At 46.2% G+C, this 12872-nt stretch overlaps 1 protein-coding gene across 2 annotated transcripts in view; it reads right to left on the bottom strand.

Annotated features, from left to right (window-relative positions):
- The window catches only part of Ctdspl (CTD small phosphatase like), a 127918-nt gene that overhangs the window by 28501 nt on the left and 86545 nt on the right, over nucleotides 1–12872 (bottom strand). For both annotated transcript variants that reach the window (XM_036193780.1, XM_036193781.1), the window contains exon 2: nucleotides 7713–7867. In XM_036193780.1, coding sequence (XP_036049673.1) covers nucleotides 7713–7867 — 155 coding nt within the window. The remainder of the gene's footprint in view (nucleotides 1–7712; nucleotides 7868–12872) is intronic.

Raw genomic sequence — 12872 nt, 5'->3', positions numbered from 1 at the left:
TGTAGGAAGCCCTGCTCCAGCCAGAGACCACAGAACCCCACTCAGTCAGCTTCAGAAACACCTGTCACAAGCTGAACATGTGTGGAGAGGTCTGGGGAGCACAGCTGAGGGCTGACAGAACAGGGACACAGGTATGTGAGAATGAGGACTGCATGTGTGTGCTTTGAGGGGTGTGTATGTGTGTGTGTATGTATAGGATATGTGAATTTGTGTGTACAGGGCTTGTGTATATAGGGAGTGTATGTATGTGTGTATTTGTGTTTCTGGCAATCCCTTTTAGGTTCTCCTTACTCCTGGGGTCCTCCAGGGTCACTGCCTTTGGACACGGACTCCTCTTAGTCTCTGGATGCTGCTGGCCTTCAGGTCCAGGGTGTAGTGAGATGCCCCAGTGACTGTCAGCATGAAGCACTGCTGCAGAATGGTTGAAAAAGGTTCCAGATCTTCCTCTTTTCAGGGCAGGTGGTGTCTCAGCAGCTGCCTGTTCCATTCTGTCCACGGCTTTCTTTCCATCTTCTCCATCGCTGAGCTAGGAGAGGCAGGGAGCCTTGCAGACTTCAGTGGAGATATTGGTGAAATTATTAAGGCCACTCCACGTAGTTAAAAGGGAGGTTTATTTTGTGGGATAACTTACAAATGAAGGGATAGGTTGTAGGGTCTGACAAAGGTATGGCACAGTCCGGCGGTGTTCTCTGAAGAACTCTGCTTGGTCTACCTTCAGCATCCAGGGTCCCAGAACCAAGAGAGACCTCTCTTCTCGATCCTGGGTCTTCAGCTTCCTCCCTCAGCCCCACCTTGTCGGCGTGACCATTACTGAAGCCTCAATGGGGGTTGGAACTTCCAGGCCAAGGCTGGGATGGCTACCCACTACATGGAGTCAGGTCTGGGATCTACTTCCACATCTGGGCTTGGCCTGTGTTCTGTGGGTGCTGGTGGAATTCAGTGCAAGAGGCAGAGCGTCCCCTGGGAGTCAGCTTCCCCCATCCACACGGTTCCACAGACCATGCAGTTGTGATACAGACACTTTAGACTGAACTAAGTTTAGAAGATTTATTTTTATGTTACATGTATGAATGTTTTGCTTGCAGTATGTCTATATGCCATGTGCATGCCTGATGCCCATGGAGGCCAGAGAGGGGTGACTGGAGTTACAGAGGGTTGTGAGCTGCTACATGGGTGCTGGGAACCCAACTCTAGCCCTTTGGAACAGCAGCCAAACCTCTGAGCTTTCTCTCCAGCACCCCTCCCCCCCAAAAAAAAATTAAAACCACCTGAATTATTTAAAAAGACACTTTGGCAAATGTGAATAGAGGCAACAGCCTATGAATGAACAGGAATTCTAAGTGAGACTACCATTCTCAAAGGAGTACCTTTAAAAGGTGTTTATCTCAACAGATAACTGAGGACCCCAGTTCCCTTCAAGTAGGGCATTTCTCCACAGTGACAGTGTCTTAAATCTCTTGTTTTAAAATCTTCTTATTACATCCACTTATTTATTTATCTATTTATTTATCTATATATCTATCTATGTATCTATGTATCTATGTATCTATCTATGTATCTATGTATGTATGTATGTATGTATGTATGTATGTATGTATCTATCTATCTATCTATCTATCTATCTATCTATGTATCTATGTATGTATGTATGTATGTATGTATGTATGTATGTATGTATCTATCTATCTATCTATCTATCTATCTATCTATCTATCTATCTATCTATTTTGTGTGTGCTTGTGGGCGAGGGCCTTCCCGCACATGTGAAGGGTGGAGGACAACAGCTTGCATGAGCTGGTTCTCTCCTTCCACCATGTGGGTCTCAGGGATGGAACTCAGCTTGTCAGGCTGGGTAGCAAAAGCCTTTTCCTGCTGAGCCGTCTCAGGGCAATAGTTCCTAAGCAGAGGGGGAGTGCATGGGAGAGCTGCTTGGAATGGGCAGGATACGAACCACAGTGGACTCCCACTGTACATGCTACCGAGAGCTATACACATTACGGAGTAACATCTGCTAGGATATGCTGTCTTTCAGTGTGCGTTTCCTTAAGGTTTCTTCAGTATTCTCTGATGATTTTTCCTTCCACAAGAATCTATGCCCATCCAGAAACACAGAAGAGTTAACCTAGCTTTCAGCCATTCGGATCAGTTTTCCTCTCTCTCCGGCATCTATATAAACCATGACGTCATCTACAAGCAAGGCTAATTTTATAACATTTCCATATTTATACCAACTGTTTCATTTTCCTGTTTTATCTCACCAGCCAGAACCTACCAATGATTCGACTGTGTTGTTTGCTGCTCATTTCCAGAAGACAGAATAGCTTTTTATCATAGCTTTCTTCTTGTACTTGGCCATATTTTTGGTCATATGGAAGGATGGCTGAGCTATTAAATACCCCCACTTATTAGATCTTTTATCACTGTAAATGTCTTTACTGTGTCTAATGCCCCAAAAATTAATTAATTAATTAATTAATTAATTTATTTAATTTGTGTGCAGGCATGTGATGTGTGTGGGTGTCTATGGAGGACAGACAAGTGCATCAGATCCCCTAGAGGGGCACTGAATGATAGTTGTGAGCAGCTTCACAAGGATGCTAGGAACTGAACCCAGGTCCTCTGCAAGAGAAGCAAGTGCTCTTACCCACTGAGCCATCTCTCCAGCCCCTAACATATTTGACTCAATTCTGCTTGATCTGATACTAACATTGCCTTAACAGTAAGACCCCTTTCTTTGGGTTCGGTCTGTCCTTCTACACTGCACCCATCTCTCTACTTCCTGCTTTCTTTTATCATGCTGTGTTTGAAGTTAGCATGGAGACAATTCACTACTCATACAGGTGACAGGCATAACCAGGCAACACCCAGTCATCCTGGAGTCTCTTCTGGGTACATGGGAAGGGCGTGTTTTCATGCCTTGAAGTTAGGTATAGCTGCTCGTCTTGTTGCAGCCACTGAAGGCAAAATGTGTTTGCTCCTGGGTCAAAACCTGCAGGCACTGTGACAGTCAAGGAAGCCAAAACCTGGGCCATCATCACCGTATGCCCATGAATGAGCTGAGCTGACACACACCGCAGCTCACAGGTGGCCACTGAGTCTGTGAGATGTGGCTAGTCCACACTAAGATGTGAGCTAATAGAAAATATATGTGTATTAGTTCTTGACCTGGTAAGAAATTACCCAGCAATATTCTATTGGTCCTTGTTCAAACCTTGGATATATTGGGTTAAGTAAAATATTATTAAAATTAATTTCATTTATTTTAAATTATTTTTTGAAATGTGACTGGAATGATTTAAATTAGATTTGTGACTCAGTATATTTTCACAAAAGACTCAGCCAATCTATGACAAATAAAGGATGGAGGAAAAATAAAACTTTAAATAACTCTCCAAACTAATTTTTAAATTAAGTTTAAAATTTAAAAAAAGATTTATTTATTTTTTATGTGTGAGTTATTTTGTCTGCAAACATGTATGTGTGCCACATGTGTGCAGTGTCTGTAGAGGGCACTGGACCCCTTAAACTAGATGGAGTTACAGCTGATTGTGAGCCAACACATGGGTGCTTGAAACTGAACCTGTAGCCCCCTTAAATTAATTCTTATTTAGCGTGTGTGTGTGTGTGTGTGTGTGTGTGTGTGTGTGTGTGTGTGTACGCATGCTTGTGGGGTAAACAGACGCCGCTGTTTGTAAGTGTGTGTAGATCAGAAGACCTTGCAGGGACCACTTCTCTCTTTCTGCCATGGTCGTAGGGACAGAATCTAAGTCATCAAGCCTAATAGCAAGCATCTTTATCCAATGAGGCATCTTGCTGGCCCGACTTGTACTTTTTTTTTCTTTTCTTCGACACAGGGTTTCTCTGTGTAGTTTTTTGGTGTCTGTCCTGGATCTCGCTCTGTAGACCAGGCTGGCCTCGAACTCACAGAGATCCGCCTGGCTCTGCCTCTGAAGTGCTGAGATTAAAGGCGTGTGCCACCACCGCCCAGCCCGGCTTGTATTGTTTTAAGCCTTGTAGGTTTTAAGGTTGTTACCGACTGCTCTGTCTCATCTGGTGAGCTTCTTTGTATGTCATCTTTGCAGTGACTAGGTAGACCTGTGACAAAGTTCTGGGTTTTCTTTTTATTTCTTTATTTTATTGCATTGAATATTTATATTATGTGCATTGGTGTCCATATGAAGGCAACAGATCCAGAGTGGAGTTACAGATACTTGTCAGCTACTATGTGGGTGCTAGGAGTTGAATCCGGGTCCTCTGGAAGAGCAGCCAGTGCTCTCAACCACTGAGCCATCTCTCCAGCCCTGTGTTTTCTAGAAAAGCAATGACATAAAAGAGATAGGCACGTTTGTGCCACCCATCACCCTCTTCCTCCCATGAATGTAAATCTTGAGAAGCACAGAGACCAGAGACAGTCCAGCAGGAAGACGTCCAGATGGAGGAGCACACACACAGTCTGGGTTTCTCATGTTACCACTGGGATCTAAACCAACTCAGCACCAAGACTGACTCAGTCATGCAATCAGTTTAAGCTGTTGGTTTTTAGTTTTCTTTTATTTGTTGCCTAAATCATCCCTATTTGATGGCAGGCATGTTCTTGGTAATGGTGTACCGCTGAATTTACCAAACCATGCGATGTGGTCTTGGTCATCTGTGAGCAGAATTTGGTGCACTCAGCTTTGTTTTGTGCTCTCTGTAAGCTGTTTATCCTCAGCAGTCATGAGACATCAGGATCTCAACGCAGACATCCATGCTCATAGGTGGCTCCCAGTCCAGGGCTAGCTTTGACACATACACTTTTCCTTCTTTATCTTTGTTCCTCTCAGTAACCTGCACCTGTGTATCATAGTCTTCTGTCTTTTATTGTTGCTGATGGGAAGCCGGGGACTAATAGAACTGCTTTCTCTGGAACAATGTGTTCTGATGGCTTGTAAGATGTGTCATTTTGGCTGGGTGGTGGTGGTGCACGCCTTTAATCCCAGCACTCGGGAGGCAGAGGCAGGCGGATCTCTGTGAGTTCGAGGCCAGCCTGGTTTACAGAGTGAGTTCCAGGACAGCCAGGACTACACAGTGAAACCCTGTCTTGAAAGAAACAAAAACCAACCAAACAAAAAGATGTATTCCTTTAACTCAGAGTTTCATCAGCATGTACCCGGGCTCTGCTGCATCCCAGTTCTTTGGGAGAACCAGTGAACTTTCCAATGGCAGGCACAATCTGTCTTTTTCAGCTCAAGAGAAAAAAAAAAATCTGCCTCTCCTCTCTCTGGTACTTCTCCTGCTTGTGTATCGTCTAGATGGTTCCTTCCCTCCTTCATGATTTCCATCTTTGTGTTTCTGGTCTGAATTCTACACTATTTCTTCCATTTGCTTTTCCAGATTTACAGTCAGTTCTCAGAAATGGCTGCTCCTCCTTCTGCTCCCTTGTTTTCTGTTTAGTGAGATTCTGGAGCCCACAAGTCTCTCTGTCCCCAATGGCTGTCCTAGTTGTCCGTGGAGGCTGGCTTCCACTGTTTTCCCCAGGAGTCTCAGGTGCTAGTTTTTCAACATGGACCTCTCAGCTGAGGCTACATTTTTCTTTGCATGTGCAAGGCTGTGTTGTGTGTTCTGACCATGGCTGGCTATTCAGTCCATTAAGATCTCTGGGAGATGTGGGAGCTTTGAAAGTTCAGAGGAGCCCTGCTTCCATGGACCATCAGAGGTGAAGGAGGCCCCACACTACCAGATACTAGGGCAAGGGAATAAAACCACTCAGTTCATCAGCAGAGCTCCTCTAGAGTGCCCCTCCTTCCCCAGGGAGTAAGGCCTCTGCTGCTGGTTGACATTTCAGGTCTGCCTTAGGCCTCTATAGGAGACAAGCACTTGACTTTTCTCTTCCCAGGCTTGTTTGTTCCTGCGGTGTGTGGCAGGCTGGCTGGCCTACAGGCTTCTGCTGAATCCCTAAATATATTGCACTAATACTTTGATGTGGGTTCTGGAGACCTGAACTCAGGCTGTCAGACTTGGGCACAAGCGCTGTACTCACTGAGCCAGCTTTATGTTAACAATCGTGACATGCCATTCCTCAGGATAAGTCATTTTTAACCAAGACAGCAACTGATTGTATGACTATTATGTAGCTTATTTAACCAATTACCTCTTTTTTTTACAAACGCTTTTTTAAATCCCTTCCTGGAATCATTCTGTGTCTGAAAATGTACTTCCATTGCCTCAAGGAGGCTAGTTTTTTTGTTTTGTTTTGTTTTGTGTGTGTGTGTGTGTGTGTGTGTGTGTGTGTGTGTGTGTTGCTCTGAGGTCTGCATCAGGTACCTTCCTGGTCCATTGTAAGCTATACTGGATAGCGTTTTGTGGATCAATCTTTGTACATTCATAACTTTTTTTTTTTGGCTGTGAAATAAAATTGCTTTTATCAACAGGTATACTCTAAGATTCTAACTCCACATTGCCAAATGTCCTCTTGGAAATGAAAACCAATTAGCAGGCTCTCCACATCACTTAACGCTATGCTGTACCCTCCACCCCACACCAAACCCACCCCTAGAAACCTCAGAGACAGGAAAGGCCTGTTCTAGTTTACACATTTGGCCACTATCAAATATTTTTCGTATTTTTGAGCCATATATCAAAACAATCAGATGTTTTGATCTATCCCACATTTGACCAAAGTATTCTTTTCTTATTTAAATATTTAGTGTGTGTGTGCACATACCCATGGAAGCCAAGAGAGGACATTATGTCCTCCGGACTGGAGTCACAGGCTGTTGCAGCTGCCTGAGGTGGGTGCTGGGAACCAAGCTCCAGTCCCTGGAAGGGCAGCAGGAGCTCTTTACCGCCGAGCACCAACTCTCCTGCCCTTAACCCAGCGTGCCAAATCTCCTGCCCACAGCCTCTTTCTTGTTCTATGAGACATCTGTTTGTAACATAGTTTTACTACTTTGGTGTCTGTAATCTAACCACGTTCCTGATGATAACCCCCTCTGCATTTTCATGTTGCTGTCTTAACCTGGAATCCAATTTTGACAGAAACTAATATAACCTGGTTTCTTTGCTTGTTCCTGGAGAGCGCCTCTTTGTTTAGCCTTATATTCTTAACCGTTCTGAGTCATTTCATTTCAGATGTGTCTGTCAGACAGCCTGTGGGTGGTTTGGGGTTCTGACCTATTATGACAATCTAACACACACACACCCCAGCAAACACTCTATGTGACTTTGCTGTTGTTAAACACATGTATTAAACTCAATTACACTCACTGCCAGGACTGCTCCATCTCTATCTTATTTTACTTGTTTCTATATCTGCTACTGGTTACTTTTAAAAAATTATATTTATCTATTCTGAGTGTGTGTGTGTGTGTGTGTGTGTGTGTGTGTGTGTGTACACATCTGACCATGTCATAGTGTGTGTGAAGGGGTCAGGAAATACATCCTGGGGGGTCAATTCTCTCCTTCTACCATGTGGGTTCTGGGGCTTGAACTCAAGCCATCAGGCTTGGCAGCAAGCCCCTTTACCAGCTGAGCCATCTTGCTGGCCTTAAATTTCTATCATACATGCTCTTCAGTTGCTAGATGGGAGGACCAGAAATCCTTTCTCTAAAAAGACTGAACCCAAGTCTTAAATGGCTGCATGCATATTTCACATACTCCTGTGAGGGCATCTGTCATGGGTAGGACATACGCAGCCTCAGCTTTACAGTTTGCAGGATTCCGTATGTACTGACCTTCTGAAGCCCACCATTCTCCTCCACCAGAGGCGGAAGCACACTGGGGCTGCTGGGTGGAGGGGCCTCCACATTGTAGTCTCGGAAGCAGCAGAAGAAGGAGCTGAGGATGCTACGACCCCTCTGCTTCTTCAAGCTGACGTTGCGCTGGGAAGCTGAAAGAGAAAGAGTCACGTGAATGACCCAGGCATGTGAGTGTGAGTGTAAACTGAGGTGTGTGGGTGTGAGTACTGGACCAGACTCCAGGGGCCCTGTAGCCCAATCCCACAAGTGGTACAAATCCCTTTGACTTCAGTTCAGTGGGGCTGCTTGCTCCTTAAGTGCCCATCCTCAGGGTCACTGTCACCTGTGTCCTCCAGTCTGAGGAGGTGAAGCATTCCTACCATGCAATAAGCACTACTGAAAATCAGTGTTTTTTCGTGAATAAACCAGACCTGACCCTGTCTCAGAAGCATCTTCCCACTGGACAGCAAGAGCCACTTAGAAACTTGGTTCTTGGACACTCCCTGTGCATTATGGGGACTGTCAGCTTTAGGGTTAAAGAGGACAAAGGAACTCTCTTCCTAAAGTCAGGCACTTGTCAAAAGTTGATGGGGTGACCTGGGCCCCCAAGAACAAAGCCAAGGTGTCCATTGCAGAGGCAGCAGGAGCTGTGACGTGCAGAGTGTGGGCTTGAAGGATCAGGTTAAGTTCTCAAGATCCACTACTGTGCCCTGGCCTGTCCTGGACGGAGGCGCCTGAGGGAGGGATGGGTCTTTCTATTTATCCAGGGCTCAGGACAAGCTGCCACAAGTCAGAACTGAAAGGTGAAGTCTGGCGCAGATGGAAAACACACCTCAGGGCAGACTGACTGCTTGGATGGGAAGGTGCTTTGGCCTGGGAATGTGGCTGGGGCAGTCCTACCACATGTCATGGCTGGGTGGGTCTGCAGTGCTCTGAGCTGTAGCCACAGGGAAGGGACCATGCTGAGGGTTAGTGATGTGGAGCACTCGTGAGAACACGCCTCTCCTCATGACCCACCGGGCATTACTCTTCACTGTGTGAGTTTAGTGATTCGTTCAGTGCCTTTCCCCCCAAGTGGCCACAACCTCAGGAATCGTTTCCTGGTGACAGCAAAACCAAATGCATCCAGGAGATTCTGGGAAGGTGATTTCCAAGCAACTGTCCAGATGTGGATGGTCTACAGCCCTCACACATGACCCTTAGGGGTTGGGGAGATAGCTCAGATGGTTAAGAACATTTATTCATTACACAATAATGAGGACCAGAGTTGGGATCCTAACACCCATGGAACAAGCTAGGTGTTCCACACATCTGTAGTCCCAGTTCTGAGGGGGAGAGGATGGATGGGGTTCACTGTCTTCCAGCTTCACTGAGAAAACTCAAGCCCCAGGTTTGGAGAGAGACCATGCCTCAAAGGAACAAGCACAGACTGATGGAGGAAACCTGATGCCCTCTTCCGATCACGTGCGCGGATGATAAATGATAAAAATGAAAAATCCTGGGGGAGCTGGATGTTTATGTCTTCTTCATGAACCCCTGAGTATATGTACAGAATACCAGTGGTTGCATTTCAGGATTCAAATGCTGGGTCAGACCAATGGGCCAACAGGTGGTGGCTGCATCCGTGACTGGTGTGAAAAGACATGGCTCCTGTCAAGTTTACTGAAGGCTGACCTTCTACAGACCAGGCCATCACAAACCTCACCTCCTGGACTCCACACAGCTCCCAGAGGATCTGGGGTCATTGCTTCCATCTTTGCTGAGAGGGAGCAGCTAGTACTTGCTGGTACCAGAAGGAGAACCCAAGTGGGCCTGTTTCCAAAGGTGTGATTTCCCAAGTGCCCCACTGAAGGCGAATCTTCAACCAACTGAGGTTTGATTAAGGAGCAGAGAGCTTGCCAAGCAGAGAGGAAGGCACTGTAATAAACTTGTATTTAATACAAATGATTGGTCTGACTGTCTCATAATTAGTTTGGGAGTTAAAATTTTTATGTTACATTCAAATAACTTAACCATGGGCAGGAGGGAAAAACCCAACCCAACAGCATGCTGGTCTCCAGGCTGACGGCACACTTCTTTGCAAGTCTACAATTTGCTTGAGTCTCAGAGATGGTGAGCAGCCTGAGAGGAAGCACCTTCCAAGGTCTGTTTTCATCTTTAGCGTATACAACTCTTCCTCCCCACTAATTAACAGACAACTACTTATAAAATCAATCAATAAACCTGAAACTTGGAACCAGTAAGGCACTTACGTTTCTACCGTTGGATCACTCACTGTTTAGAGTCAGTGGAAGTTAGTCTACGCAGCATGGAGGCTGGTGGGAGTGGACAGGTTTCCTCGCCTGCCTCCTTGGAGAAGCGGCTTTGGTGGGTTCCCCTTGTGTTAAGTCAGGGAAGCTCTGGGCCCTGCTAATTTCCCAGGCTGGTGGGTCACTCTCAGCATCAGGCTAGGCAGGAAATAGACACATTTCCTTAGCACCAGTGTATGACTGAGTGGCTGGAGCCTTTGGTCCAGACCTCTCTCCCACATTTCCATTGTTTATCTAACCTGTGGGATGGACATCTCTGTCTCGTAGGTCCCTCCCCGTGACATGGCTAAGTGGAGCTTAGGGTCTCTGTGCCACAGGCTAGCCCTTTGTCTTTCACTAGGCTGTTCTGAACCCTAAGCAGCTCTTACATCTGTCTTCCGTGTTTCCTCGCCAGGCAGAGGCCCTGGACCTGCAGTATTGTCCTGACTTGATCTGCTGCAGATCTTTACCCCACAGGACCCACGAGGCAGCTAAGCCTACCAAGTGATGAGAGAGAGCATGGGCTCTGCAGCCAGCTTGCACAGGCGTCTGACCCAGCCAGAAGCAGCGGGGAAGTTACACTACTTCTCTGAGCTTTGGTTTTCATGTCAATAAAACAGAGACATTAGAAATAGCCACATCAGGCAAGTGAGAATTAAAGGTTTTATTGTAAGTATTTAGAAAAGAATCTAATAAAGGTGGGCATTAAAACAAATGCTAGCTTTTGGAATCATCAGTAGTCTTTCTTTTCTTAAAAATGTCTTTTAGGGGCTGGAGCAATGGCTCAGTGGTCAACGGTGGGCAAGGCCCTTAGAAAGAATTCAAGTTTGGTTCTAGTGCCCTGAAACTGTTGGCCATAACCATCTGTAGCACCAGCTCTTAGGGACCCAATGCCTTCTTCTGACCTCTCTGGGCATTACACACACACACACACACACACACACACACACACACACACACACACACACACAGACACACTCACACACAGTTAAAAATAAAACAAATCTTTAAAGTAATTTTTTTTTTCTTTTCGAGACAGGGTTTCTCTGTGTAGCTTTGCGCCTTTCCTGGAACTCACTTGGTAGCCCAGGCTGGCCTTGAACTCACAGAGATCATCCGCCTGCCTCTGCCTCCCGAGTGCTGGGATTAAAGGCGTGCACCACCACTGCCTGGCTAAAATAATTTCTTTTAGGAGTTTATTCAGCAGTACATTTATTTCCTTTTTCTTTTACATTTTTCTTGTTTATCTCATTATTAAAAACACGTTATTTATTTATTTAGTCTGTGTGTGTGTGTGTGTACCCATGTGCACACTAAGTGTGGAGGTCAGAGGACAACTTGTGGGTATCAGTTCTTTCTTTCTATCATGTGGGTCCTGGGGCTTGAACTCAGGTCACTGGGATTTGCAGCAAGCCCCTTTTCTTGCTAAGTCATCTCATCAGCCCATCAACTTTTGCTTGGTAGAACAGAAATGAATCTGCTGGTAAGTTCCGGATTAAGACTGGATGTTGCAAAAGTAATTTTTTTCTTTCTACTAGCATCTGCCAACGGAGAGATGCATTTATTATAACAGGTTTCAGTTATATAAACTACTTTAAAAGCAACACTAGACAAATCCCAGGAAATGATTCTATTCAATTGCTCTAAAAATCGGATGCAGAGATGGGCAAGGCAAAGGGAGGGGCTGAGTGTCCAGTGTGCTCTGCTGGTTGTTTTCTGAGAGAAAGAACGAGGTTCTCAGGAGAAGGGGCAGCCTCCATACTCCCTCTCTCTCCTATTCACAGCTTGGTCCCTCCGGGCTGTGTTTCGCCCTCTGCTGAGCCCTGTTCCCGCCCAGCCTGCAGCTGGCCCTGGGACCAACGGAACGGAGCAGGGTGGGGGCAGCAGAGCCAGTGCGTTCTCCTACCAGGTTCCCTGCTGTGCCTTGACTATTTCCCTGGGCTCAGGGCGCGAAGAAACCCCTCTATCTCTTCCTTTGCTGTGATGATGAGGCCATGCCCGAGGCCGGCCGAGCCCGGCAGCTGCTATTTTCTCCACCAGATGGCTAGGCTATGGGTATCTCCTCCTAAGGTGAATAAAGGGAGACTCTTGGCAGATGCAGACAAGTGAGTCTATGACTCAACTTTTTATTTCTCAGAAGACACAAGAGTAGAAATCATGGAGGTGGGGGTGCTGGGGTGGGCCTGCGTCTCATGGTCCTTGAGTGTCTCCTGGAGGGGGTGACAGAGAGGAAACCAGATGGAAGGCTGTTTTTCTGGGCATGCCCTACTGCTTCTTTCTAGTCATCACCTCAACAAATAAGACCCGCTTCCTGCTGTGGATGTGGCCCTCTCTCTCCGGCCAGGGCTGGAGCTTCTGGAAACATCTATAGATAAGGCTTGGCGTGGACACCATAGCAATTGCCTTTTCCGCAGAGGAAATGAGTCCCTGATCCTACAGGGCGGAAAGCTTCCAGAACATCTCCTGGTCTCTCTGGGTGGAAGCAGGAAGTGACATCATAACGTCATTAAAGGGGAACATGGCTTAGATCTGACAGTTCCACCTTCCAGAACCCCACTAAGCTTTCTTGTAAGAAGTTATTCCCTTTCCTTCCTGTGCTCACCTCACCAGCTTTCAGTCCACACAACTGAACAGACCATAAGGGTCTCGCTTGGGATTCCTGCCCTCTTTTTTGCTGGGTTTCCTAAGAAGCCTGGAGCTGGTGGGCACCCTTGTCACTAGTGCATGAAGCCAATGTTGAAAAAGCTCCTGAGAGACAGAATATTAACAAGAGCAGACCCTTGTGGAACTTTTCGTTACGTAAAACCACAGATCCCCTTTTACCCTGAGCCAGTCTAAGCCCGGTTTACATGATTTTCAATGGCAACAC

This window comes from Onychomys torridus, chromosome 7, assembly GCF_903995425.1.
Source record: "Onychomys torridus chromosome 7, mOncTor1.1, whole genome shotgun sequence".
Lineage (NCBI taxonomy): Eukaryota > Metazoa > Chordata > Mammalia > Rodentia > Cricetidae > Onychomys > Onychomys torridus.
Note: the sequence above shows the minus strand (reverse complement) of the source record. Positions and strands in the feature narration are given on the sequence as shown.